This window comes from Scophthalmus maximus, chromosome 11 (genome assembly GCF_022379125.1).
Source record: "Scophthalmus maximus strain ysfricsl-2021 chromosome 11, ASM2237912v1, whole genome shotgun sequence".
NCBI lineage: Eukaryota > Metazoa > Chordata > Actinopteri > Pleuronectiformes > Scophthalmidae > Scophthalmus > Scophthalmus maximus.
In genome coordinates, this window is record NC_061525.1 from 21,674,383 (window position 1) to 21,697,500 (window position 23,118).

General features: G+C 43.4%; 4 protein-coding genes across 8 annotated transcripts in view; 1 reads left to right on the top strand and 3 right to left on the bottom strand.

The window, feature by feature from the left end:
- Positions 1 to 293: 293 nt before the first annotated feature.
- On the bottom strand, positions 294 to 5,207 carry dhx40 (DEAH (Asp-Glu-Ala-His) box polypeptide 40). The gene is made up of 17 exons (XM_035622877.2): positions 4,906 to 5,207; positions 4,561 to 4,706; positions 4,351 to 4,470; positions 4,022 to 4,258; positions 3,857 to 3,923; positions 3,635 to 3,766; positions 3,426 to 3,525; positions 3,246 to 3,332; positions 2,973 to 3,155; positions 2,802 to 2,882; positions 2,547 to 2,704; positions 2,312 to 2,426; positions 2,063 to 2,171; positions 1,768 to 1,862; positions 1,597 to 1,666; positions 1,246 to 1,474; positions 294 to 520 (listed from the first exon to the last, which is right to left on the bottom strand). The coding sequence occupies exons 1-17, from the start codon at positions 5,075 to 5,077 to the stop codon at positions 399 to 401; spliced, it is 2,223 nt and encodes a 740-aa protein (XP_035478770.1). The 5' UTR covers positions 5,078 to 5,207; the 3' UTR covers positions 294 to 398.
- A 118-nt stretch (positions 5,208 to 5,325) lies between these two features.
- LOC118299294 (zona pellucida sperm-binding protein 4-like) lies at positions 5,326 to 9,027 on the bottom strand. The gene is made up of 10 exons (XM_035622885.2): positions 8,212 to 9,027; positions 7,998 to 8,119; positions 7,791 to 7,893; positions 7,481 to 7,692; positions 7,307 to 7,395; positions 7,103 to 7,236; positions 6,774 to 6,963; positions 6,533 to 6,671; positions 6,383 to 6,446; positions 5,326 to 6,256 (listed from the first exon to the last, which is right to left on the bottom strand). Exons 1-10 carry the CDS (start codon positions 8,438 to 8,440, stop codon positions 6,165 to 6,167), a joined length of 1,374 nt encoding a protein of 457 aa, XP_035478778.2. The 5' UTR covers positions 8,441 to 9,027; the 3' UTR covers positions 5,326 to 6,164.
- Positions 9,028 to 9,166: 139 nt separating this feature from the next.
- Positions 9,167 to 14,218, bottom strand: LOC118299297. Of its 4 annotated transcripts, none has more exons than XM_035622889.2 (9): positions 13,852 to 14,218; positions 11,309 to 11,656; positions 11,041 to 11,124; positions 10,889 to 10,951; positions 10,058 to 10,084; positions 9,787 to 9,957; positions 9,657 to 9,704; positions 9,511 to 9,576; positions 9,167 to 9,391 (listed from the first exon to the last, which is right to left on the bottom strand). In XM_035622889.2, exons 1-9 carry the CDS (start codon positions 14,207 to 14,209, stop codon positions 9,333 to 9,335), a joined length of 1,224 nt encoding a protein of 407 aa, XP_035478782.2. In that variant the 5' UTR covers positions 14,210 to 14,218; the 3' UTR covers positions 9,167 to 9,332. The 4 variants fall into 4 exon arrangements, with proteins under 4 accessions (XP_035478782.2, XP_035478786.2, XP_035478785.2 ...); XM_035622893.2 differs by lacking the exon at positions 13,852 to 14,218 and adding an exon at positions 12,610 to 13,626 and having other exon boundaries at positions 11,309 to 11,648; XM_035622892.2 differs by lacking the exon at positions 13,852 to 14,218 and adding an exon at positions 12,610 to 13,626.
- Positions 14,219 to 14,264: 46 nt separating this feature from the next.
- LOC118299298 (P2X purinoceptor 5) overlaps positions 14,265 to 23,118 on the top strand; it is a 9,389-nt gene continuing 535 nt past the window's right edge. Inside the window, exons 1-12 of one of the 2 annotated variants that reach the window (XM_035622894.2) lie at positions 14,265 to 14,539; positions 15,486 to 15,636; positions 16,574 to 16,645; positions 19,530 to 19,605; positions 19,814 to 19,910; positions 20,411 to 20,491; positions 20,586 to 20,727; positions 21,443 to 21,579; positions 21,884 to 21,977; positions 22,255 to 22,320; positions 22,405 to 22,487; positions 22,907 to 23,118. The exon at positions 22,907 to 23,118 is cut by the window's right edge and continues 535 nt beyond it. In XM_035622894.2, coding sequence (XP_035478787.2) covers positions 14,403 to 14,539; positions 15,486 to 15,636; positions 16,574 to 16,645; positions 19,530 to 19,605; positions 19,814 to 19,910; positions 20,411 to 20,491; positions 20,586 to 20,727; positions 21,443 to 21,579; positions 21,884 to 21,977; positions 22,255 to 22,320; positions 22,405 to 22,487; positions 22,907 to 22,982 — 1,212 coding nt within the window. In that variant the 5' untranslated portion in view covers positions 14,265 to 14,402 and the 3' untranslated portion in view covers positions 22,983 to 23,118. Of the gene's footprint in view, positions 14,540 to 15,485; positions 15,637 to 16,573; positions 16,646 to 19,529; positions 19,606 to 19,813; positions 19,911 to 20,410; positions 20,492 to 20,585; positions 20,728 to 21,442; positions 21,580 to 21,883; positions 22,066 to 22,254; positions 22,321 to 22,404; positions 22,488 to 22,906 lie in introns of those variants that run through there. The other variant, XR_004789823.2, reaches the window with a different exon arrangement.

Genomic DNA, 23,118 nt, shown 5'->3' on the forward strand with positions numbered 1-23,118 from the left:
ATGTACTGTACTGTTGTGTACTGTCCTGTGGAGTACTGTACTGTGGAGTACTGTAAACCTTAACCTCACACAGCAGCTGCACACAACTGGATTACAGATTGTCTGAGAGATTAAAAATTCACCTGGAGAAAGAGTCAAAGTGTATCTTTCCTTTTTAAACCTCGGTGAACCAATAACTTTATTTTTCCCTCTAGTTACTGTTTAGGAATAAAGCAACGTTTCTTATTCTAGGTGTGACCATAGTGAACTCGTGCTTACAGCACAGTGTGAATCAAAACAAGAGAGAGGCATTATTTAAAAAAACGAGGGGAAGAGAAAGTTTATTGTTCAGTTGGTTTTTGTAAAAAACAAAATAATAATTTGCATGAATGAAGTCCTCAGAAGAAAGAGCTTTTTTGTCAAAGAGGTTTATTTTGTTGTCTCTGTTGCTTCCGTTGCAGGTAGCGAGCGCGGGCATCGCTGACGGCGCCTTCGTTGTTTCGCCTCTCGAGCTTCTTCGTGACATCCTCAGCGGAAACCTCTGAGAAGAGAACAGAAGTAAATCAGTTAGGTTTTTTTTTATTGTTCCCCCCTTTTTTTTTTAACTTTATTATCAAAGTACAGAATACAAGAAATCCACGACAAGACAGACAATCAGAAGTGATCTATTAGTTTATCGTAAAGGATGGCATGAATGATATATTCTTTCACCCAGTAAAACACTTAAAGGTGCAGTAAGCGATTCTAAAGCAAAACACGTTTTGTAAAAATCCGCTAATATTTCCTCCAGCCCTGACACTGTCCGGACGAAAATCACAAAGAAAGACAAGCTCTCTCTAAAATCGCTGACTGCAACTAGGCGGGGCTCAAACCCGCAGCCTCGGGTACGAGAGAGAGACGCGCCAACCAAAAGTCTTATCGTTTGTCGCTAGCACGTCTCTTAACGTGTCGGGGAGTGATGTTTACAAACTGCACACAGTGTTGTGTGGTGCGGTCCCCAATTTTTTTTTGTTTTCAATTTACAAAACCAGGGCTGAGCCAAAAAACACTGATTTTTTAACTGACAGAAAGCTGACCATGAGGAAATATTCGCTGATTTTTACAAAAAGTGTATTGGATTAAATCACTTACTGCCCCTTTAATTACCTGCAAACAGCCTTTTAATCCACCCTGTGTTTGAGGTGGAGTCCTGTTCATATCACATTGACCAATAAGCCGTAACAACGTCATATATTTCCAAATAAATATCTTAATTATTCCGAAAACCTGGTTGTCTTTTGGCCGCCTCCCTGCTCTCCCATTTTGTCATCTCCTCGTCGGTCACTTCCTCTCTCGCCACGCTGCTCAGCTCGTAGACGTCAACCTCGTGGAGTTTAGGCAGCAGGTCCTTCACCCACTCGTATCGAATGGGACACGCGGTCCTGACATACACCCGCGACGTCACCAGCACGTCGTGGAAGATGACCCAGTTCAGCTCTGCCTCCTGGTCAAACAGCTGGCAGCAAACAAGGAAGTCGTGAACAACAGGAGATATTAGAGATGAAGTGACAGTTTTTGCTTCCACATTTAATCTTCTTCTCTTCAATTAAAATTGTGTTTAGTTAAAAATCGATTTACCGATGATGACGGATGAATGTAAACCATGGATCCGTGTCCGTCCATTGTGCAAAATACCTTTCCCACAGACCTATGTGGGATGACAAAATAAAATTAACTGAACTTTATCCTCAACCAGAAAAAAAAATCCTCGCATTACCAACGGATAATTTAAATGAACCTTGTAGATACCTTCTGGCAACGTTGGTGAAATATCCTGTACACAGGCATCGTCTTAAGAGTTCGCTCTTGTTGCCCTCAAATGTTTCTTCGGGGAAATCTCTCTTCTGGGAGGCAAATGAATCATGACAATCATATTGATTTGCACAGCAGAGTGTGGGCAAACAGAATGCTCAAATTGATAAATGACAAGAGCTTAACATCTGGCCACAGAGATCTGCAGAGATTAATTTCAGTTCATTGTGACAATATGAAGCATTTCACAGAGAATGGGAACAACAACAACATGCTGCTGAGTATTGTTCACCTTCTGGAGGCGGAGGAGGATCTCTCGCAGCTGAGTCTCCACACTGAAGGCTGACTTCAGCGCCCTCCAGTGGACCCAGTTGTCTTTACACCACGCCGAAGGTCTGTCACTGCAGGAGACGTGAGAAAGACTCACAATTAATGTTGTTTTGAAAACAAGTGATGGGCCATCACTGTCATTTATTGGCATGAAGAAGAAGAAGAAATGATACAGGTTCATCTCAAAGCAGTGGTCAGTGAAGGACAGTACCTGATTTTGCACGACTGAAACACACTCAGAAGTGTTGCAAAGTCGTTCACGCTGCCGCTTTTGCTCGCCAGCGCTCTGTGCTTCTTATCCGCCTCTTTCTGCTTCTCAGGGTGGCCTGCAGAGGAGCATGAGAGGAATCAAAGGTCACGTCTTTACCTGCTCTTCTTCACATGTTCTTACCCTTATAGTCTTTATCTAGACAGCAAGGTCCCTAAATATGTGAAAAACTGCTGACCTGGCCGGATGAAGATGTTCTCTACAGACAGCATGGCGGCCACCGGGAGCAGCAGGTCCTCGCAGCCCAGCGAGGCGGCTTTGAGCACGGCCCTGGTGAGGCCTGGCTGCAGCGGGAACTCCACCATCAGCTCCCCCAGCCGGGTCACTCGACCCCTCCTGCGCACCAGACACACACGGAGCTCGTGAAAACTTCCAGCAACGACTACTTCCAGTAACCCACTTTTACGTTCCACAGGTACGACCGACCGCTCACCTGTCGATGGCGTCAAATTGATAGAGCTGTTTCAGTGCCTCCAGAATAAACCTCTCCTCTGGACAGTCCAGATAAGGGAACCTTAAAAGAAATGAACTGATTAATAAAGACTGTAAAGAAAGATATGAACCTTAGTAAAGCAAGCAGACACAGAGTGGATTGCTGGTGTACCTTATGACATCATGGACGCCCAGGCACTTCAACGTGAGCACCACTGCCGTCAGACTCGTCCTCTGGATTTCCGGAACTGTGTATTCAGGCATGCACTTCTCCCAGAATTCCTTGGTGTAGATCCGAAAGCATTTCCCGGGTGAGGTTCTTCCAGCTCGCCCTGCTCTCTGCTGAGCCTCGCTCCTAATCAAAGAAACCCGCCACCCCCCCCCGTTTTAGTTGACTAAATCCAAGCTATTTGCAGGTTTTAAATTATATTTTTCTGCCACTCACTTGGAAATTGGCACGACCTCCAAGATGTCCATGCCCACCCTTGAGTTGTGGTTGAGTTGCTTCACAAACCCGCTGTCTATGATGTACCTGTATGAGGGAATAATGGCACAATGGTGGATTTTGGATTTACAGTCACAATTTGATGGTTACATGTGGTAAAGCAACGACAACAGGACTCACTTTATACCGTTGATGGTGAGAGATGTTGCTGCGATGTTCGTGGCCACTACACATTTTCTTATTCCCGGAGGCGGCGGCTGAAAGATCTGCCTCTGTTGATCTATGATGAGACAAACAAACAAACAAAAAATAAGGTGACACTGACTTCAATTTGCAAAAAATCTACCTTGGAGTAAGATGTAACAGCTGTTGTGTGTGTGTGTGTTTACCAGTGGGCATGGATCCGTACAGAGGCAGAATGAGCAGGCCGTCCACCGTCTGGTCCTGTACATCGTAGCGATAGTCTATGGACTCGGCTTTTTCGTACAGCAAGTCACAGGCTCGCTCAATCTCGGCCTGACCTGTCAAACATTAAGAGAACTGATGTGGCAGACATTGACGGCGTGAAAAAAGTTTGATGTGATGTTAGGGCTTGATGATGAAAAACTCACCAGTCAAAAACACAAGAATATCCCCAGACATTTCACTGGTGTGCACGTCAAGGGCCATTTTCACCACCTGCGGAGCAAAGGCAGTCGAACTAAATGAATACCGACAACAGATCTATTGATCTGAAAACAAGTTCAAGTAAAAATATATAAAAAACAACCCTGTACCTCTTTAACATAACCGGTGCTCTCTGTGTCTTTCGGTCCCACGGCAGAACCAAACGTGCTGACCACGGGGAAAGTCCTCCCCGGAATGGCGAAGACGGGACAGCCGCCGAGAAAGGCCGAGAGCTTGTCGGCCTCCAGCGTGGCGGACATCACCACCACCTTCAGCGGAAACGATCGACCCCTGGTGGCTTTGGCGGGGTTGGAGAAGATCTTCTTCAACAAGCCCAGGAGGATGTCCTGCAGCAAAACACATTCACATACTCAGTGCAACAGCGCAGTGCACAGGAGTAATATGCGTTCATGTACAATTTCGTTGAACGTTGACTCACTGTGTTGAGGCTGCGTTCATGGACCTCGTCCAGGATCACGACACTGTACTGAGACAGTCCAGGGTCGGCCAGGATCTCTCTGAGCAAACAGCCGTCAGTCAGGTACTTCACCGCCGTGTCCTGGGCTCAAACACAGTCCCACCCCCGTGTTATTATCACATATTCATACAAACATGGATTTTTCTTTTTCTTTTCTTCTGCTTTTCTCACCTGTGTTGTGCAGTCATCAAAGCGCACTTGGTAGCCAACTTCTCTGCCCAGGGTGCACTGCATCTCCTGGGCAACCCTCTGGGCCACGGTGATGGCAGCCACCCGGCGAGGCTGAGTGATGCCAATTTTGCCATCTTTACAAAAACCTATGTAAATTTAAAATAGATCAGTCCCTTTTTTAAATCCTAACTTAACAAACAGAGAGTATTTTGTAGGTTAAACCAATAAAAAAAGTGGCATCATATTGTATGAAGGGGGTTTTTTTCAAAGTAAAAGCCGCAGGTATTTCATATATATATGTAGATATATTTATTCATATATAAATCCATGGATCACAGCTTTTACCAGCTTCGTGCAGGTACTGGGGAAGTTGTGTAGTTTTCCCGCTGCCGGTTTCCCCGGTAACGACCAGAAAGGTGCTCTCTCTCACCGCCGCGGTCAGTTTGTTTTTGTGCCGGTAGATCGGGAGGTTCCTCGACTCGTCGTCCTGTCGCTCCCGTCTCGTTGGTTTGGACATACCTGAAGTGAAAACTCCGACGAGCTCTTACCGGCAGATGTAATGAGTGTAAGGAGAGGAACACCACGCGCTACAGACGGCAACAAACTTCAAAAACAACCCGCTCTCACTCGCTTCCGGGCTCGCTCACTTTACTTCCGCAAACTAACCCGTTCTGTATTTCTATTGGCCGAGGAGGGCGCTCATGACCCGAGCTTCTCTACCAAAATAAAAGTCTGACCAAACTTTAATTTTTTTTATCTAAAAATTAAACTCTATTTGCACAGACATACACTGAGGGGAAAAAAATACAAAAATAACATAAAAATAAATGTGTGTATTTTGTGTCTAATTGTCCTATAGCTCGATTTATTCCATATAGTGCCATTCCATTTTTTATAATATTAGATTTCATTCTTATCCTGCACTCATTTTGTCTCTGAGCTGCTGAAATACCCACATTTTAAAAAAGCTGACTTTTTGTAAATAATAAAGGAATATGTGTTGGTTAATAAAAATCTATAATTATTAATTACTCACAACATGATCACATAAACACAAAATAGTGACAGTCCCATCCCCTAAAGTGCCAAAGCAGTGAGCAGATATGCATGAATATGCAAAATACATATGAAGCTCCTACATTATGTACAATACACAACATTTAGAAGAACATTTGTCTTACTGAAGTTAGTAAATTTAAGACAGGAAATTCACACAAGAGTCCTAAGCTACAGGAGACATTCAGGCAACTTTCTTGACAAGTTGCTGTTAGTATGTGATTCAAGTGTTTTGTCATTTACTGTAATTTGAAAGGTTTCTATGCTGTGAAAACTGAAGGACCAGAGACATATTTGGTACAATTCGTCTGGTTGTGGAGACGAGAGACTGCGTGGACAGCCGTAGTTCTCAAATGAGCTGTGATGACGACGCCATAAAAAAGCTCTTCCAGTTCAGTTTCCTCTGATGAAAGGACATCAGGAGGTAAAGCCTCTCAAACAGTCCGGTTTTGGGTTATGGTGATGTAAAGATTTATTTTCATTATGAATCAAAGACGGTTCTCTTTTCATATGTTGGTGCCTCCAAATAGAACTTTTTTTATGGAGAGTTACAGCAGATAAAGAAGAGGTCCACCAGAGACCACACTGTGAAGAATCCTCCGTCCTGCCTCTGGTGACATTCTTCTTGATTTATGCATTCCTGAACGACATGGGGGAAAAAAACCGTATTATTCAGTGTTGCGTGCAAGCAAGTGAGTAAATCAACCAGAATCATGCGACAAATGCGACCTCATAGAGGTGACATATAAGCTGCATCTCCACCCACCGCTGCTGCAGGACCGTGAGCAGTCTGGTCTTTTACAGATCTCTACATCACAGTGGAAATAGAACTGTAAGAGAAATTCTGCATAATAAAAAAAAAAAGCATGAAGACTAAAAAGTACCAAGGATATATCATCTTTTTTCTCTTACGGACCTGGTTTTCAAATGTTGGGGGCTTCACAAATGAGAACATCTTGACCACGAACCGTTTGCGAAGAGACGGATACGTCTGCTTCTTACTGGAGACGACTGGCAACACCACGCTTCTGTGGCTGTCGCCAGCGAAAGGACACCTGGATTGGATAAGCATCGATTTTTTTATACTCTTACAGATGAAGATTGTGTTTTCAAGTGAATGAGCTTCTCTGCCGATTCATTTTGTTTTGCGTGCTGACCCTTTAACGAGCAGTTTCCATCGTTGCGGGTCGTGTGGGTTTTCCGTCGCTGTGGCCCAGCAGTCGTCCAGCAGCAGCTCCAAGTCCCCGTCCTCCAGCTTGAGAACAAACACCTCCGCATGCACGGGCTGGCCGAGCTCAGTCACCACTGGAGGGTCCCGAGAGGAATAGAAAGAACTGTAGGAGGAATCTGTGCACGAAGAACCAGTAACGTAAGATTTCTCGTCGCTCCAAGTATAGAAAGAAAAGCGATCAATCAATTTCGCTGTGATGCATTTTAATACATTTTTTTTATAACACTTGGAGTGATCCAAAGCAAAATACCCAACCTTTTGCAAACCTCATGTCGGTCCTGAGTATCCCTCTGCTCCTCAACGTTGACGGGTGCTCAGAGTTTTCTCCCTGGACCTTGACGCCCACTCGAGTCGTTTGTTCCAGTGCAAAGCTACAGCGCACAGTAAGACTGGAAGAAATAGGAAAACCCGTTAGCTTCAAAAAGACAGGAAAAAAATGTACATTTTCCATATTCTTACTTGAAAGGAGTGTCACGAAATATGGAGCCGTTCTGTCGATGCCCTTTCAACTCAATGTTGATCCAGTAGGTTATAACCCCATCTGCTACCTGCAGGACAAAAAACAAAACTGTTTTTTTATTTAAAAGTATATACACAAAAACCCATCTGCGTGATAAACTGATTTACGTTTACCGCGGACTGAGCGCCACAATCAGTGAACGGAAAGTGGAAAGTGACGGCACCCTTGGATCTTTTGGGGGGTTTACAGTTGTGGCTTTGACCGGAGGGGATCCAGACTGCGTCCAGGTTCAGGGGCGGGACAGTTGCATTCTGGGTGATGGTAATGTTGAAGCCATTGCTGTTGCAGGAAAACTGTGTTGGTGGATAGAGCTTTTTGTTTGCCTCTGCAGAAAACATAAAGAGTTGAATTAAAAAACAAAATCCATTTCAAAAAAGGAAAATAAATTCAACATAATGTTAACGTTATTTGTCTTGGAATTACCTTTGATTTCCCTGTCACAGATGAGAGGTATCGACTTGACAATTCCAACTCCTCCTCTGTCTGCAAGTGCCATGACGACAACAGTCAGACTTGTGGTATATTTCTAATGAACAAAATTGTAAAGAAAGATTGTAACACGAAAAATATTTACATATAAATTTTTTAAAAAATAAACAGCACCAGGGTCAAGGGACTATTTCAGCTCACTTGTCTTTTCACAAAACAGCCATGAGACGCAGCCGTGAAGACAACGAAGGCGCCACTTTCACCGAGGAAGTAGTGGCACTGGTGTGCTACTGCGACGGCCTGGTGGTATCCGCCGCCTTCGTCTGTGTGAGCGCAAAAGACAGGAGGAGCAGAGTGAACACAAACCGCCTCGAAGCTGTTGAGCCACAGGACGCATTTAGACTTCCTGGCTTACCTTGAACATAAATGGCGTGGGGGAGATCAGCAAATTGCACCTTTGACATGTAAACAGACATGAAGCCGTCAAGGCAAAGCAACGTGTCATCGTTATTATTACTCTTCACGGCGACACGAGGTGCTGCTGGAAAATGATTTGACGCGGCGCGGGCTTCACATTTCAAAAGAAGCAGACATAGAGAAACGACTGTCACCCACACAGGGTCTGCGGAGTGAGAGGTCTCCATCTTTGGTGGCAGAGTGTGACACGGCTGGAGCAGCTGCTTTTCATTGGGTTTAATTGTCTCGACTCCCCGCAGAGTGAAAGCAGCTCAGGGAAACTGACGGCCACTGACACGGCAGGGCGTCGTGAGCACGGCCGTCACGTGGGGGTCCACTGTTCAAATGGACTTCCTTCTGGATCCTTTTCTGGACTTTCTGTGTGGGCTGTTCCTCCACAGTTAAAAAGACAGAAACGAATCTGTCTACAGGTGCGGATGTGCAGGAGTGGCGGTTAGCAGGGGTGTCGCACCAAATTCTGGGCCCGACACATAGGCAGTCTCTGTGGGCCCCCCCCAACTATGATGCCGATGAATTTAAGACACTGTTTGTGTTCTAATAGTAACTAGCTAACTAACTCTACTACTGTATTCAGTAGTAAAAGTTGGTTTGCCACCTTTCTTTTGAAATAAATGAATCAAGGGTTTGTTTTTCCTCTCTTTCTTTTCTATCAAAACTAAATTGGTGCGAGTGTGAATGGTTGTGTCCAGAGTCGTTACTTATATTTTAAGTGCCTGTTTGTTTTGTTGTTTTTCATATTTGAATTTAATCTTCAGGGAGTACCAACGCAATTTCGTCAGACAGTAGTGCAATGACGATAAAGCCTCTTATGTCTTATGTCTTAGCTGAGATTGGCTTAATGGATGAAGCAGTATAATGGATGGATGGAGGAGAAAACACACAAAAGTCTTTGATTTGATCTGCAAGTTGAACTTTTAATATTATAAATGCAATCTACTGTATATTCATACATTTGTCTCATTCAGTGCGTGCACAAACTAATTTGCTGAGCTTTTTTTTTTTTTGCTGTTGTTTTGTTGTTGTGAAAGGATCTGGATTCTGGTGGAACTCTTGGTCTCTCTACAGATGGTTGAGGTGCACTGTGCTTTTGTTGTAAATCGGGTTCCTGTATTCATGATCTGAGGCGAGAGACGACGGAGAAGTGGGAGAGAAGTTTAGCTTTATCTCATTATCAACATAGATAAATGATTCTTATGGATGATATTGACAAAAAAGAAAGAAAAAAAGATCTATGTACCTGTATGATCATTCACCGCCTGAGCAGACATGGCATGTTGTTGCCTGTTGATTTCACCTTGGTTCACTGTGTAACAAAAAACAAATATGTGAAATTCCTGACGTAATTCAAACGCTGTAATAAAAGATAATAGATAATTATGTTACCATAATATTGTCGACTGTGACTTGCTGGTCGTAATCTGTGTAACAGTTCTGGAGAGGTGAGAGAGTCAGTCCAGTTTAAATTCAGAGGTCATACGAGCTGTGGTAATAGTGTTGATTATTTATCAAGCACCTCTGTGGAAACTCAGTTTCTTTCTTCTTCCGTCTGTCCGTTCAAAGTTTTGCTGGTTCACGTCGCTCTGAGCTGGTGGAGTGGTCACGGCCACAAACGGCGGAGCTCCCGGAGGACTGCTGTGGTCTCTGGAGGGGTCGACCTGCTGGGCCGGGTCTTGGTCATCGTTCTCTAAAAACGATTTTCAAGAAATGTTGACACGGACATCAGTGATGTATCAGTTGGGCTAATTATGGCATTGATGGACGGATGAAGAGCTGTGTGAACACACCGTAAACAAGATTATTGTTGCCTGCTCCTGCAAAAAGAAAAAGACACTGACAGGCATTGATGATAGAGCACACAGGGAGGGGGTCGGTTGATCAGTTGATTACATATACTCTCTGCTGTGCACCACTTTTTCATGAATGTTAACATGCATTAACTGACTTTCATTGTCACTCATCAAATACCATTCATACATTTATAAACTATTTCTAACCACATTGCAGAGTATGTCCAGCCAATCAACATTTTAAATTCAATATCTGATCAATTCGTCGTCAACTGCTATTTTCCATCTGGCAAATGAGTCCAGAGAGCGGTAACGAGACTAGAGACTAGAAAACCATTGGCATTGTTTTTATTCCATTTTTTTTAAGAAAAGGTGCTATTTTCCCCACAGCGCTGTCATTTCCCATTAGATTCAATGCAACAAAGGCAGAAAAACAAAGCTTATGTGTTATTCCAGGAATTATTACACCGTTGATTAAGTGTGTATGTGTGCGTGTAGCTATAGATCATCTCTTTTCTTCTGTTGTGACACATTAAATGCATAACTTAGTAGTTTGACCCCTCAATGGCAATAGTAGCCTATTAACTCTCTCGTTGAGTGAGAGGAGACTATTGATACCACACTGACCGTGTTTCTCAAAATGAACAAGACTGTTTTGGCTATGTATCTTTTGGCCTATATGTGCTCTGTAATGCGTTGTTCTGTGGAACCAATAATATCTCGACAACGACCGCAACAGATGCAATCCTTTGAGAAAAAAAAAATGAAATAACAACAGCATATAGGATGGATCTAATGTAAATGGTAAAGTACGAAATTATAGCTCACCCTCAACATTTACCAACCAAATAATAGGGTTGGTATTTTCCTGTGTTTTTTCTTTGTAGAACCCTGAAATGAAACCAAAAAGAAAACAAACTTGTTTTAAAAACCAATAACTGACTAACTGGACCATTTTTGCTTTTCTTCCGTCTACTCACAGTAGCTGCAGACGCTCAGCAGCACGACAGCTGCCACGCCGGCGCAGACGTAAATCAGCAGCCAGATCCCTTCTCTCATCGTATCTGCAAGACAAGTTGTGGTTTCACAAGAGACACACTACACAGGAAACTCTAGCACATTCGCTTGTCCGCTCTCATGTTTGTGGGTTTTTTGACCGTGGAGAGGAAGAGGCAACGCGTCCTCTCGCTCACAGACAGCTGCTCAGAAGACATCCCCTGAAGACCCTCAAACACAAAAGTCACGTACCTGCTGCGGCACCCAGCTCCACCTGATGACAGATGTGTCCCTGCACACAAAAATACCTCCCCAGGTCGGAGTCCTCAAGCTCATCGATCCTGATGGAGTAGTTCCCCCTTGAGCCCTGGTTTGGGAACGTTTTCACCCGCCCCCCTTTGGGGAGCAGGAACCTAACGCGCCCGTCCGATTTGAGTTGGACCAGCTCGATCCCAGGAGTCTTGTTCCATGACACCCATCCGAGGTAGTTGGTTGTGAAGTTGCAGGGAAAAAGCACAGACGAGCCGAGTGAAGCGTTGACTGTGTGAATCTCACAGGAGTAGGGATACCGCCCGCAAGATTCCTCATCAAGCTGCTCACCTTAATGGGAAGAGAGAAACACGGGAACGATTTTCAGGTTTAAGTTAGTTCAGTTCATCTAATTCTGTCGTCCTTGTTTTGTTTGTGTTAGTCTTTTTCTGTGTAAGTACACTATGAGAGCACGGGAAACCGCAGTCAAATGCCTTGGCCAATAAAGCTGACTCTGATTCTGATCTCAAGTTCAAGTGAACAAGTGTATCGACAATACAAACTCGTCCCCCTGCTTGGGTTGAGAATAAAAGTATTAACTGTAACTGGATAACTGTTACAGATACAATTGAGCAGAAAAAGGTATAAAATATGAAAATGCTTGCCAACATATTACACCTTTAAGCTATCGTCTTAATCAATATGTGTATTTGTTAAAGGTGTGAAAACAAATATTAGAGCGGCAACAGTTTATTGATTAATCGACTACCAAAAATAATCGCCAACCGTTCTGATTATCGATTAATCGGTTCAAGTAGCTTTTATGAAAAAAGAAGTAAAGATTCTCTGATTTCAGCTTCTTAAATGTGAATATTTTCTGGTTTCTTTGCTCCTCTATGACAGTAAACTAAATATCTTTGGTGTGTGGACAAAACAAAACATCATCTTGGGGTTTGGGAAACACGATGGACATTTTTCACCATTTTATGTTCCAAACAACTAATCGATGAATCGAGAAAATAATCAACAGATTAATCGATAATGACAATAATCGTGCAGCCCCTTAAATATGTACAATATTAAATATATTATACTAACAATAGCTACATTGTTTTCTGGAGATTAATGAATCTATCGTGTAAATTAAATTATCCCACCATGAGAATTTAAAGACAACTTTGACTGACTGAATAATGTACCAATAGATCGAACAATTAAATTAGAGAAAAAGGCTCTTTATTTTTTATCAAAATGTCTTTATCTACATATCTCACTTTCTAATAGTTTCAGAAAAAAGGACTCACCATTTGAAGACGCACACATGAAGCACACGGCCAAAGGGAAAATCCACTTGTCGGCGTTCATTGTGAGCATCTCGTAAAGTGTGAACCACAGTGTGATAGTGCTGAACGTTAAACCCCTCTAAGCATCATGGGACAAACCCACAAGACCAGCACAGTTCACGTTGTCACTTCGCCTACGGAAAGGCTTTGCTGTTGTTCCTATTTCACATTGACAGCAGCCTAAAGTTTGATACAGCTGATCACATATCGCACTTAGTATCTTAAATTCAGATGCTTATCTTTTACACAATCCACATGAGTAGTAAATGAAGGCTGTATGAGCATAGCACCCAGATTACTTCCTGCTGAAACTTGCCACCGGAAATAACCAGTCCATTAGATGAAACAGATAAAGTTAGATAGAAATTCTTTTTTATCACCTAAGCTATAACTAAAGCAAAATAAGTACTTTTTAAAACCCCAGTTTTGAGTAAGGAAGGCAAAGTGAAGGTACATTATCAACTGAAATGTTTATTGTTGTATATTTTAGTATCTGCCACTGTCAGAGAAAAAGGAAATGCGATTCTAATGTACAACCAATTGTCTCTTATTGTGTTGTGGCCCCACAACGCAGTCTGGAACTGTAGCTTGAAATTTTCAGGAAAATGTTCAGACTATAACAAACAAACAATAAAACAATAAAACATAAAACATAAGATGTGAGAGTCTTCTTCAGTTAACGAAAACAAGTCTCTTAAGGCAGAGCGTTTCAGGGCGTTTTTTGTCTGTCATACATCGAAGAGACTAAATCAATATGAATAAATTTATGATTTTGTTCATAAATGTTGCAATTTATGAATACAATGCTTACTCAATAAAATAAAATGATTAATCAAGAAGTCCATATTTTTCTCCTTCACCTCCATTGGGAAGTGATTTGTTTTCCCTCTGGCAGAAAACGCACAGGTCCAATCACAACCGACTATCCGATAATGGGCGGGGTTTATACCGCGACGCGGAGAGATGAAGAAGCGACCATTGTAAACAACCAAGATGGCTGCCGCTGACGGAACGAGCATTTGACATAGAAGTACCAGACATTTTCACATAATTTCTCCCACAAAAAAACGGAAACACTCGTTCACAGACTAATGAGGAATCATCATCATCATCACAGGACACCTCCTCCTCTCTGCTCTGGTCTGTTGACATCTTCGTGTCGCGCAACACAGACGTCACATGATTCCATACATGCCAACTTGCCTCCCGATTTTCCCGGGATTTTTCCTCCCGCGGTCAAAAATTCTCCCGCATTTCTCCCGTTTTCGGACAAGATTTCACACCTTTCGCCCACTTTCGTTTTCACAACCTGTACTGCGAAAAGGCGCCGGGAGTTGCCGTTGGATCCCAGAGAAGAAGAAAAAGACCACGAAGAAGAAGTAGAAGAAGTCGCGCCCAGTGAAACTGCGGGTGAAGTAAGCTCTAAGTTGGATAATCGACGGATATTTACTCCGGTCCCAGCTGCGTTATCCAACTTAAAACTAACTTCACCGCGGTGCGGCGGAAATGGAGAAGAAAAGAGGAACAATATACATGCACGTCCTGCCTCTAGCGCCACCATGAGGTGGACACGTGGAACATATCTCAGCTAGCATTAAAGAGTGGGAACTGTCCTACCTCACCTTCCCGCTAGGGGGCAGCAGCGGTGCAGGTGCTTTTGCCGGAAGACGGGGGGAGATGGAGGATCCGCCTCCCGGGATGTGGAGCGACTCCACAGTCAAACTCAGACCGGCCGTCCCGCAGACGGCTGCAGGATGGCCGGGAGCTTCCTCCGAGGACGGCTCCTCTCCCTGTTCGACTACAAGACGGAGAAATACATCGTGGCCAAAAACAAGAGAGTGGGAGTTCTGTACAGACTCATTCAGTTATCGATCATCGGTTACATCATAGGGTAAGTGAGGAAGATGTTCCCTCCTTCCATTGTTTAATAGCTATAAAAAACTGGTAGAATATAATTATAAGCAAATTATTTTAACACAAATGTGTAAAATGTTAAGTTTAGATAAAGAGAACATTATCCTAGCACTATATATATTTTTTTTATAATAAAACCTCCTATAAATAGACTAGATCAAATAAACTTAAACGTGGCAACTTATATAAACATACTGGCAGATGATTAATGACTGTATAATATACCAGACCTACTTAACATTTTTGTCAGACTCTATAATCACAATATTTAAAGTAGTATTCTTCATTCACTACCATCCTATGTAAAGTATGTTTATTACATCCACCACATCTATTCATAACCTTCAACCCACTGCACATTATTTTTGCACTCTGTATATATGTACATAGCCTTCGGAAAATAGTTTGTTCCAGTATTTTTGCTACCGGGCGTGATACTGCGCTGCTGTGACAAGTGAACTTCCCTGGCGCGGGACGAATAAAGTTCTATTCTAGTCTATTCTAATTTAAATTGCAAATATGTAATACAGGGTCCTCTGTGAGCCATGAACAAAATAAAAAGAAATCTACAGCAGGCCTGACATAGAGAGTAAACTGTACTTATGTAAGGCCTTTGTAGAAGTGAGGTAACACAAAGCAACAGGAATTACACTGAACAAACTTATAGCACAGTTTCTATGACAGTGCACATTTTAGTCGTATACCCAACAGTATCGTATAGGCTAACTTTTGACTGTGTATAAATATTATATGACTTTATTTGTACCGCTGTGCTGAGAATCGCAACCCCCCCCCCCCCCCCCCCCACTAGTTATCGCGTGTTTCACATCATAGAATAGAAGCGAAACATCTTTATTAAGACGTCGTTCATCATAGCTTACCACCGAAAGCCGTTAATTCTCGAGAGTCGCTCTGAACCACAGGTGGGTTTTCCTGAGCAAGAAAGGCTACCAGGAGACGGACGAGGCCATTCAGAGCTCCGTCATAACCAAACTGAAGGGCGTGTCGGCGACCAACACCTCCGAGTCGGGCCTGCTGGTGTGGGGGCCGGAGGACTACGTCATCCCACCGCAGGTGAGGGACGTTGAGCTCACAGCAGCAGCATGTACAGAATACAGCATACAGGCCGTTACTGTACACGTCAGTGGTTTCATGTTTAAGCCAGCAGGGATATGTATAACTGTAAGGAAGCAAAAAAAGGTTCAGTATAAAAACAAAATATAAAAATACAGAACATGTGGTGTAATGTTCCTGGATAGATAGATGGATGGATAGATGGATAGATAGATAGATAGATAGATAGATAGATAGATAGATAGATAGATGGATGGATGGATAGACAGATAGATAGATAGATAGATAGATAGATAGATAGATAGATGTTGTTATCAATCCCCTGGAGGAAATTAATTTGTCATTGCAGCCATACAGTAAGAGACAATGTCAAAAAAGTACACTAATTAAGAAAGTAGTTTATTACAAGACTGAGAAATAACACAGTTAAAAGTCAGGAAACAAAAAAGGTGCAGTATATAAACAGAGTCTGATAACAAAATATAAAAATACAAAACACGTAATAGTCCTACGTGTGCTCAGGGCACGCGTTTAAGGTGCTGAGAAAATATCAAATTTAGTCAAGATATGATTGAATTTAGTCCAGTTCAGTGATCACGGGAGGCAGATGAGTTAAAAAAAAAGAAAGTCTGATGGCTTGAATTCATGGATGATGTGAGTGATGATGTTTTAATGTCCAGGCAGCGGGGACGAGGAGTCAAAATACAGAGTTAACAGTTTGACACAGTGCGGGGGGTTTAGATGAGATACTGTATATGTGTGTTGATGAGCTTCGTCGTCTTTGGTCTGTTCAGTTTTTACAGGAACGCTGCGCGGAAACAATGCAGCCCCTCTCATGTGGTTACGACACGAGAAAAGGAGGCAGCAGAGGGGGTCATCTTGACATGATGTCTGTAACAATATGACTATACACCGTGTGTGTTTCCTCTACATATAGGGTGAAGCTGTTCTGTTTGTTGTAACCAATTTCTTAGAGACGCCAAACCAGAAGCTGGGACACTGTGCTGAGGTGAGAACAATAATCTGGATTTAACTTGTGAATCACAACACGTGTCACATTGTCTGACTGGGGGTTTACACACATATTCACATCCAGCTCAACACTCCATGACATATATTACATGTGAGGTTAAGCATGAGCCAGTATCAATGTCTAAACCTCTGTTCATCTTTTCTTTAGACTGGAAAAAAAAGTGGGAGGAGTCTGAGATCCTTTATTTTACTTGACATATATTTAGAGCAGCAGTCTGAGGGAGTTTACAGAGTTTCTATGCGCAGCTGCGTTGCTGGTGTTGAGGGTTCGACGGCCAGGTTTAGTGAAGATGTTCAGTGAAGATGGTGTGTGTGTGTCTTTCAGAAGACTGCGGATATGATCAATGAGGCTAAACAATCAGGTCTTTCAATCAAACCAAGGCAGTATTCGGATTCACAAGGTTCCGTCTCTGCGCACGACCGCGGCCTCAGGCCTCGAACTCGTCCTCCTGGCGGAGTTCGTCACAAGTCTGAGAAATTGTGTCACCTATTGCAAAAAAAAAAATACAACAATTACAAAAACATTGACATTTGCATGCTGTTGGGTTTTTCCTGTTGGGAGTATTTGCCCCGGGGGCACGATGTGCCGTTTAGAGACTGTGACTCCCGCTCGGCTCACTCACCCGGGGACAAACTGTGTTTATCTTAACTTTATTTACTCTCCACTGTTTAACGTCTGATCATCTGGAAACTATGTCTCGTGGAGACAGGAGGCCGACGTGCGACTGAGGCTACGGGGCAAATGGACCTGCTCTGTGACAAGAGCTGAACGAAAAACATAAAACAAACTTCGACTTCTAGAAGCACCTCGGAGAAGCACAATTTTTTTTAAAATACCAGGATGGTGAAGAATCATAACTACATACATTTGACAAAAACCTTAATCCCCTCAAGTTGAAGCAGCGCAACAGGCAGTGAGATAGATTATATAAACCCTCTAATGAATTTCTTCAGTAATGATTTTGTATTTTTGACTCGGCCAGAAGAGCACTGGTCTGTATTTTCTTGAGTGTTTCACCACAACTTAAGATGATTTTCTGGGAATCATTTCCCTCACCCACGTCTTTCCAGAGGTGTTCCTGGTATGTAAACTGAAGCCTGTGGTCTTCTGTGTCTCACTGGCTGCGGCCACTAGGAATAGCCTGCGAGCCGTGCATAGCCATAAAACACTGCCCTTGTATACGTTTCACCGATTGTTCCAGTTCTCGTTCCCAGTTGCCATCATGGTACTAACTTACTAAACTGTTACTCTCACATGAATGGTTTTGCTGGACTATTGAAAGCTCGTACCTTTATTTTAGTGCACGGTTTGGCCATAAAATCAGTGAATGTTTCAACCCTGTTACATCATATTTCACGTCCAAATTATTCTCCAAAATTACAGCCAATAAATGAGCCATGTATAAATAAAATGACCCATAACTACTGGATAAAAAATGCTGAACTGCCAAGTGAAAATTACACGACACTGACGTCGGCTGTGGCTGAGGAGGTAGAGTCGCTCGTCCACTAACCCGAAGTTTGGAGGTTTGATCCGCAGAAAAAGCGCAGGATGAATGTCTGTGCGAATGGGTGAATGTGACTCGGTCCCTAAAGCGCTTTGAGTGGTCGATAAGACTAGAAAACTGGGATATAAATGTAGTCAATTTACGTTAAGATTGAATTAGATTTTTCAGGATCCAACAGCAGAACTCAGACACACAGATAAGTAGTGATGGAGGTCTGGCAGGTGGAGCGGGACAGGACAGGACAGGGCAGGACAGGGCAGGACAGGACAGGGCAGGACAGGACAGGACAGGGCAGGGCAGGACAGGGCAGGACAGGACAGGGCAGGGCAGGACAGGGCAGGACAGGGCAGGACAGGGCAGGGCAGGACAGGACAGGGCAGGGCAGGACAGGGCAGGACAGGACAGGGCAGGGCAGGACAGGGCAGGACAGGACAGGGCAGGGCAGGACAGGGCAGGACAGGGCAGGACAGGACAGGGCAGGGCAGGGCAGGACAGGGCAGGGCAGGGCAGGACAGGACAGGGCAGGGCAGGGCAGGACAGGACAGGACAGGGCAGGGCAGGACAGGGCAGGACAGGACAGGGCAGGGCAGGTCAGGGCAGGGCAGGGCAGGACAGGACAGGGCAGGGCAGGACAGGACAGGGCAGGGCAGGACAGGACAGGGCAGGGCAGGACAGGGCAGGGCAGGGCAGGCAGGGACTGCAGACACAAATGTTAGCTGTGCAAGACGAGTGCAGGTCACACAGGTCGAGGTGGAGCATGTTGGAGAAGTGACGATCTGGCAAAGACTGGACTTGAAGAGCCGGGGGGGTTTAGATGCTGCAGCGGTTTGACGAGTCGATGAAGTGATGTTGTTCAGGTGCACACAGGTAAACAGGAGGAAAGAAGGAACAGGATGGCAAACACACAAAGAGAAAAAAAAAAAGGGGACAAACAACAGACCCAAGGGGGAGGGGGAGCAAAGCAGCAGAAACACCCGGGGCTCCTGTTCACCATCTCAGCGTTTGGTCTACAGTTCACTAGTTGCGATGTTTGCTGTTTTCAGAAATGGCGAAAGTACATTTTTCGTTGGATGCCAAGTGAATATATTGTCATTTAGAGATTTTCTTTCTCACTGTGTAATACGTCCAACATAACCTTTTGAACGCCAAGAACGCACAGTCCACACGACGTCACGCATCGTAACCCCACGTTCCTTTTTAAAGGCAGCATGAGTCTTAACATGCAATTAAGCAACCACGTCCCGCTCCCAGGTTGTAAGGGAGAACGCTTTTTTCCACTTTTCATCCGAGACGGTTTATTTGTGACTTTTGCTTCTCTTTTTCTTTTTTCTTCTCTTGTTCGATTGTTGCCAGAGTTCTAAAGTGCTGGATGGTCACTGTGGAGACGACAAGGACTGTGAGGAGGGAAGGATGGTCGTGGCTGGAAACGGTATGAGAAAGAAACATTTCTGTTTTTAAATTAAGGTAGTGGACTTGGTGCTGTACTGAAAGACACTTGGATGTGAATTCAACAAATTAAAGGCAGCATTCCCGTTCAAACTAGTCGTGTAACCTTTGCGGCAGAAAACTGGAATGCCGTTTCTTTTTCAAGTGTGACGATGGTGGACGACACTTCAGGCTGTTTTTCTGTTCTGAAGGGATTATGAGCGGCCGGTGCTTGAGAAAAGACGTCAACTCCACCGGTACCTGTGAAATCTACGGCTGGTGTCCCGTTGAAAGAAAATTCAAACCCCAGTAAGGAGCAATGCTCTCACACAGTGACGTTAGTGATCTATTTCTCGCTCTATTCTCATGGATTTGATCACGCTCAAGCATAACCAGGAACATCCAGTGCTTTTCAGAATATGTTTATATATATTTATATGCACCTCTCGATTTGACCTTTTTTGAAACTTGTTAAAATTTTAAATTGACAGGAAGCAGATAACAACCAACGACTTGTCTTTGATACAAGATTGTCACCTGACAGTGTTTACTTTTACAGTCCTATGGACGAATATGTAATTGTAAATTAATACAAGATGACATAAAACAAAGAGTCAACCAACATTTTTGGAGTGGTTCAGCTATTCCTACCAATAGCAACTAATTAGCAATATCTGCTATGAGAAACGTTTCATGAATTCTTTTCTCTGACCTGCTGAAACAAAATACCAAATCACATTCTAAGCAATGTCGAGACTATGTGGCTCTTAATCCAGAACGTTGTTGTTGTTGTTGTTGTTTTCAAACAGAGGACCTCTGCTGAGAAATGCCGAAAACTTCACCATCTACATCAAGAATTTCATCCAATTTTCCAAATTCAATTTTTCAAAGTAAGTCAGCTCTTCTTCTGTGCTCGACACTCACGGCAGCGTCTCCGCACGTGCTCACCTGGAAACTGCTGTGTGTGTTCCTCTCACCCCCGAGGTCCAATGTTCTCCAAACGACCGACGAGTCGCATTTGAAGCGGTGCCAATACGACGAGGAGCTGCAGCCCTACTGCCCCATCTTCCGTCTGGGAGACATCACGCGGCGAGCCGGATACGAGTTCCACGACATGGACACGTTTGTCAGTGTTTATAATTTCGCCTTTCTGCATATCGTCGAGAGTTAGTAAATGGGACGTAGCTCCGACCTGAACACGTCACCGTCAACTAATTAACTCAAAGTCACAGCAACAGATGACAACTGACGTTTTGTGTATGTTCACACATGTATGTTGTGATGTTTTGATTGGTAAAGCGTACAAACACATTTTTATATAATTCTATTATTGAAACAAATGCGTTATCAATACATGTTCTCCTGCATCCTGCCTGTAGGGACTGATAAAAGAAGAAAGCGAGTTCATGGTTTTCTCGTACAAAAAAAAACGTTCAAACAAAGTTTCTCAATGTTAAAGAAGATAAATTCCAGGATCCGCCCAAAAATTTCCAGGAAAACCAAGTTTTAGTGAATATTCATGTGGTATTTTTTGCATGAAAACCAACGTGACCGCCCTTGGCGGAGGAGATTAATCACCGAGTGAAAGAAACACACTGATGGCGTGATCAGCTTTTTATTGATTTATACCAACGATACACAACGCGAGCCAGCAGCAGATCACTGTCCATTTCATCCATGTCAATATAAAGCTCCCTCATTCTTCCTATAGGGACAAATAAATTAAGTGAGAGGAAAAAAGACATAAGCAGTTCTACAGTGAAGCATCTGTTGAAAGTTTAAATGACCATTAACGTGCTTTTAAAGCCACATTTGACCAAACATGTATTCTCTTTTTCTAGGGGGCCTCTATTGGCATCATGATAAACTGGGACTGTGACCTTGACAAGGGCTTCTCCCACTGCCACCCGAAGTACTTCTTCACCCGGCTGGACATTACTGCCTTTGACAAGACCATCGCAACGGGGTTTAACTTCAGGTGAGACTCACTCACTCGCCACAGACACACTGTCTTGAGTCTGAAGCCAGATCTCAGACGTGAACTCCGGAAATCGTCTGCAAAATCGGGGTCAGCACATTTTCCGGATATCGCCGTATATAGATAAAGAAAGCCGCCGGAGATTCGCTGGGTCACAACGACAGCAGGAAAAGGTCCGGAACATTGCGTGGGCTCACTCGGACATTTTCTGGAAATATTACCAGGGGGATATGATGACAGGATATGATTTGAAAAAATATTGTCATGCCTATATGATTTATTCTTAATTTCTTCCCCCCAACAGACATGCTCGGTATTTCAAAAATGCCGCTGGTGAGAGCTTCCGATCTCTGTTCAAAGTCTACGGTGTCCGATTTAACATCATGGTGCACGGAAAGGTACGGAAGATGCATTCTTCGAGGTGAACGCATGAAATACCGTCAACAGCACCAAAGCCTCACGATGTGACACGATTGTCGTGTGATGGTGCGCAGGACATTAAAACAACACAAACAAACTGAGGAAACATTTCACGTCCTCCGACTTTTCTAATAAAAACCTAGACCTAGCAAATTATTGTAAACATTTAAGATGATTTTCAAAAATCAAAACAAACAGAAAAAAGAAAGAGGGATAAAAAAAAAGTCATCTTTGTATTTCGGCTGTTGCTCACAGGCCGGGAGGTTCAGCATCATCCCGACAGCCATCAATATTGCCTCAGGACTGGCTCTGATGGGGGCTGTAAGTATCAATAATGTTACAGTTGTATTATCTCTGTCATGACCACGTCTGCTCACCGATAGTAATAAAAACCTCATTCAACAGGGAGCTTTCTTCTGTGACATGGTCCTCCTCTACCTCATGAAGAAGGGAGACTCTTACCGAGAGCGGAAGTTTGAAGGGTCCAGGTATGTGAAGCGTCTTTGTCTGCATAGTCAAGATGTTATATCTGTAAATCTACCAGAGAATGTATCGTGATGGAAGTGACTATCCTTCTTTTGAATTAAATATTATGTCTGTAAAGTTCTGCAAAATGTCCAGAGCAACATTTGCGATATCACATATAGCCCCTCCGGAAAAGTTCTGAAAAATGTATAATGTATAGGAGATGATATTTTTAAATGTGAACAGTGTAAAAAATGAGATTGTTTTGTTTGTTTTACAGCTGTGAAGAGTTTTGTGCTCAAAGTAACTTTGATTGCACCGTCCGGGATTTAAATCTTGTACTAAACTGGATGATATGTAGTTTAACTAACTTTAAGCTGCTATTGAGTTTTATGAAATCAACTTCTTTCCTCACATCTGATCCACCGCAATCCGTCCACAGAAATAATACTACATCCAAGAGCAGCGGTGAGGAGGAGGACAAGGCTCCGACGGAGCAGGAGAATCTGACCTCTTAGTCTTGTCAGCGTGTCAGAAGACACCGTCGCACGTCCTCCTTGGTTCTGGTGTAACATTTAATATAGAACAAATGACAAGGACAATGTGCTGTACGGGACTGGAGTGTCATCTAACATAAAAAAAAAAGGGATTTGT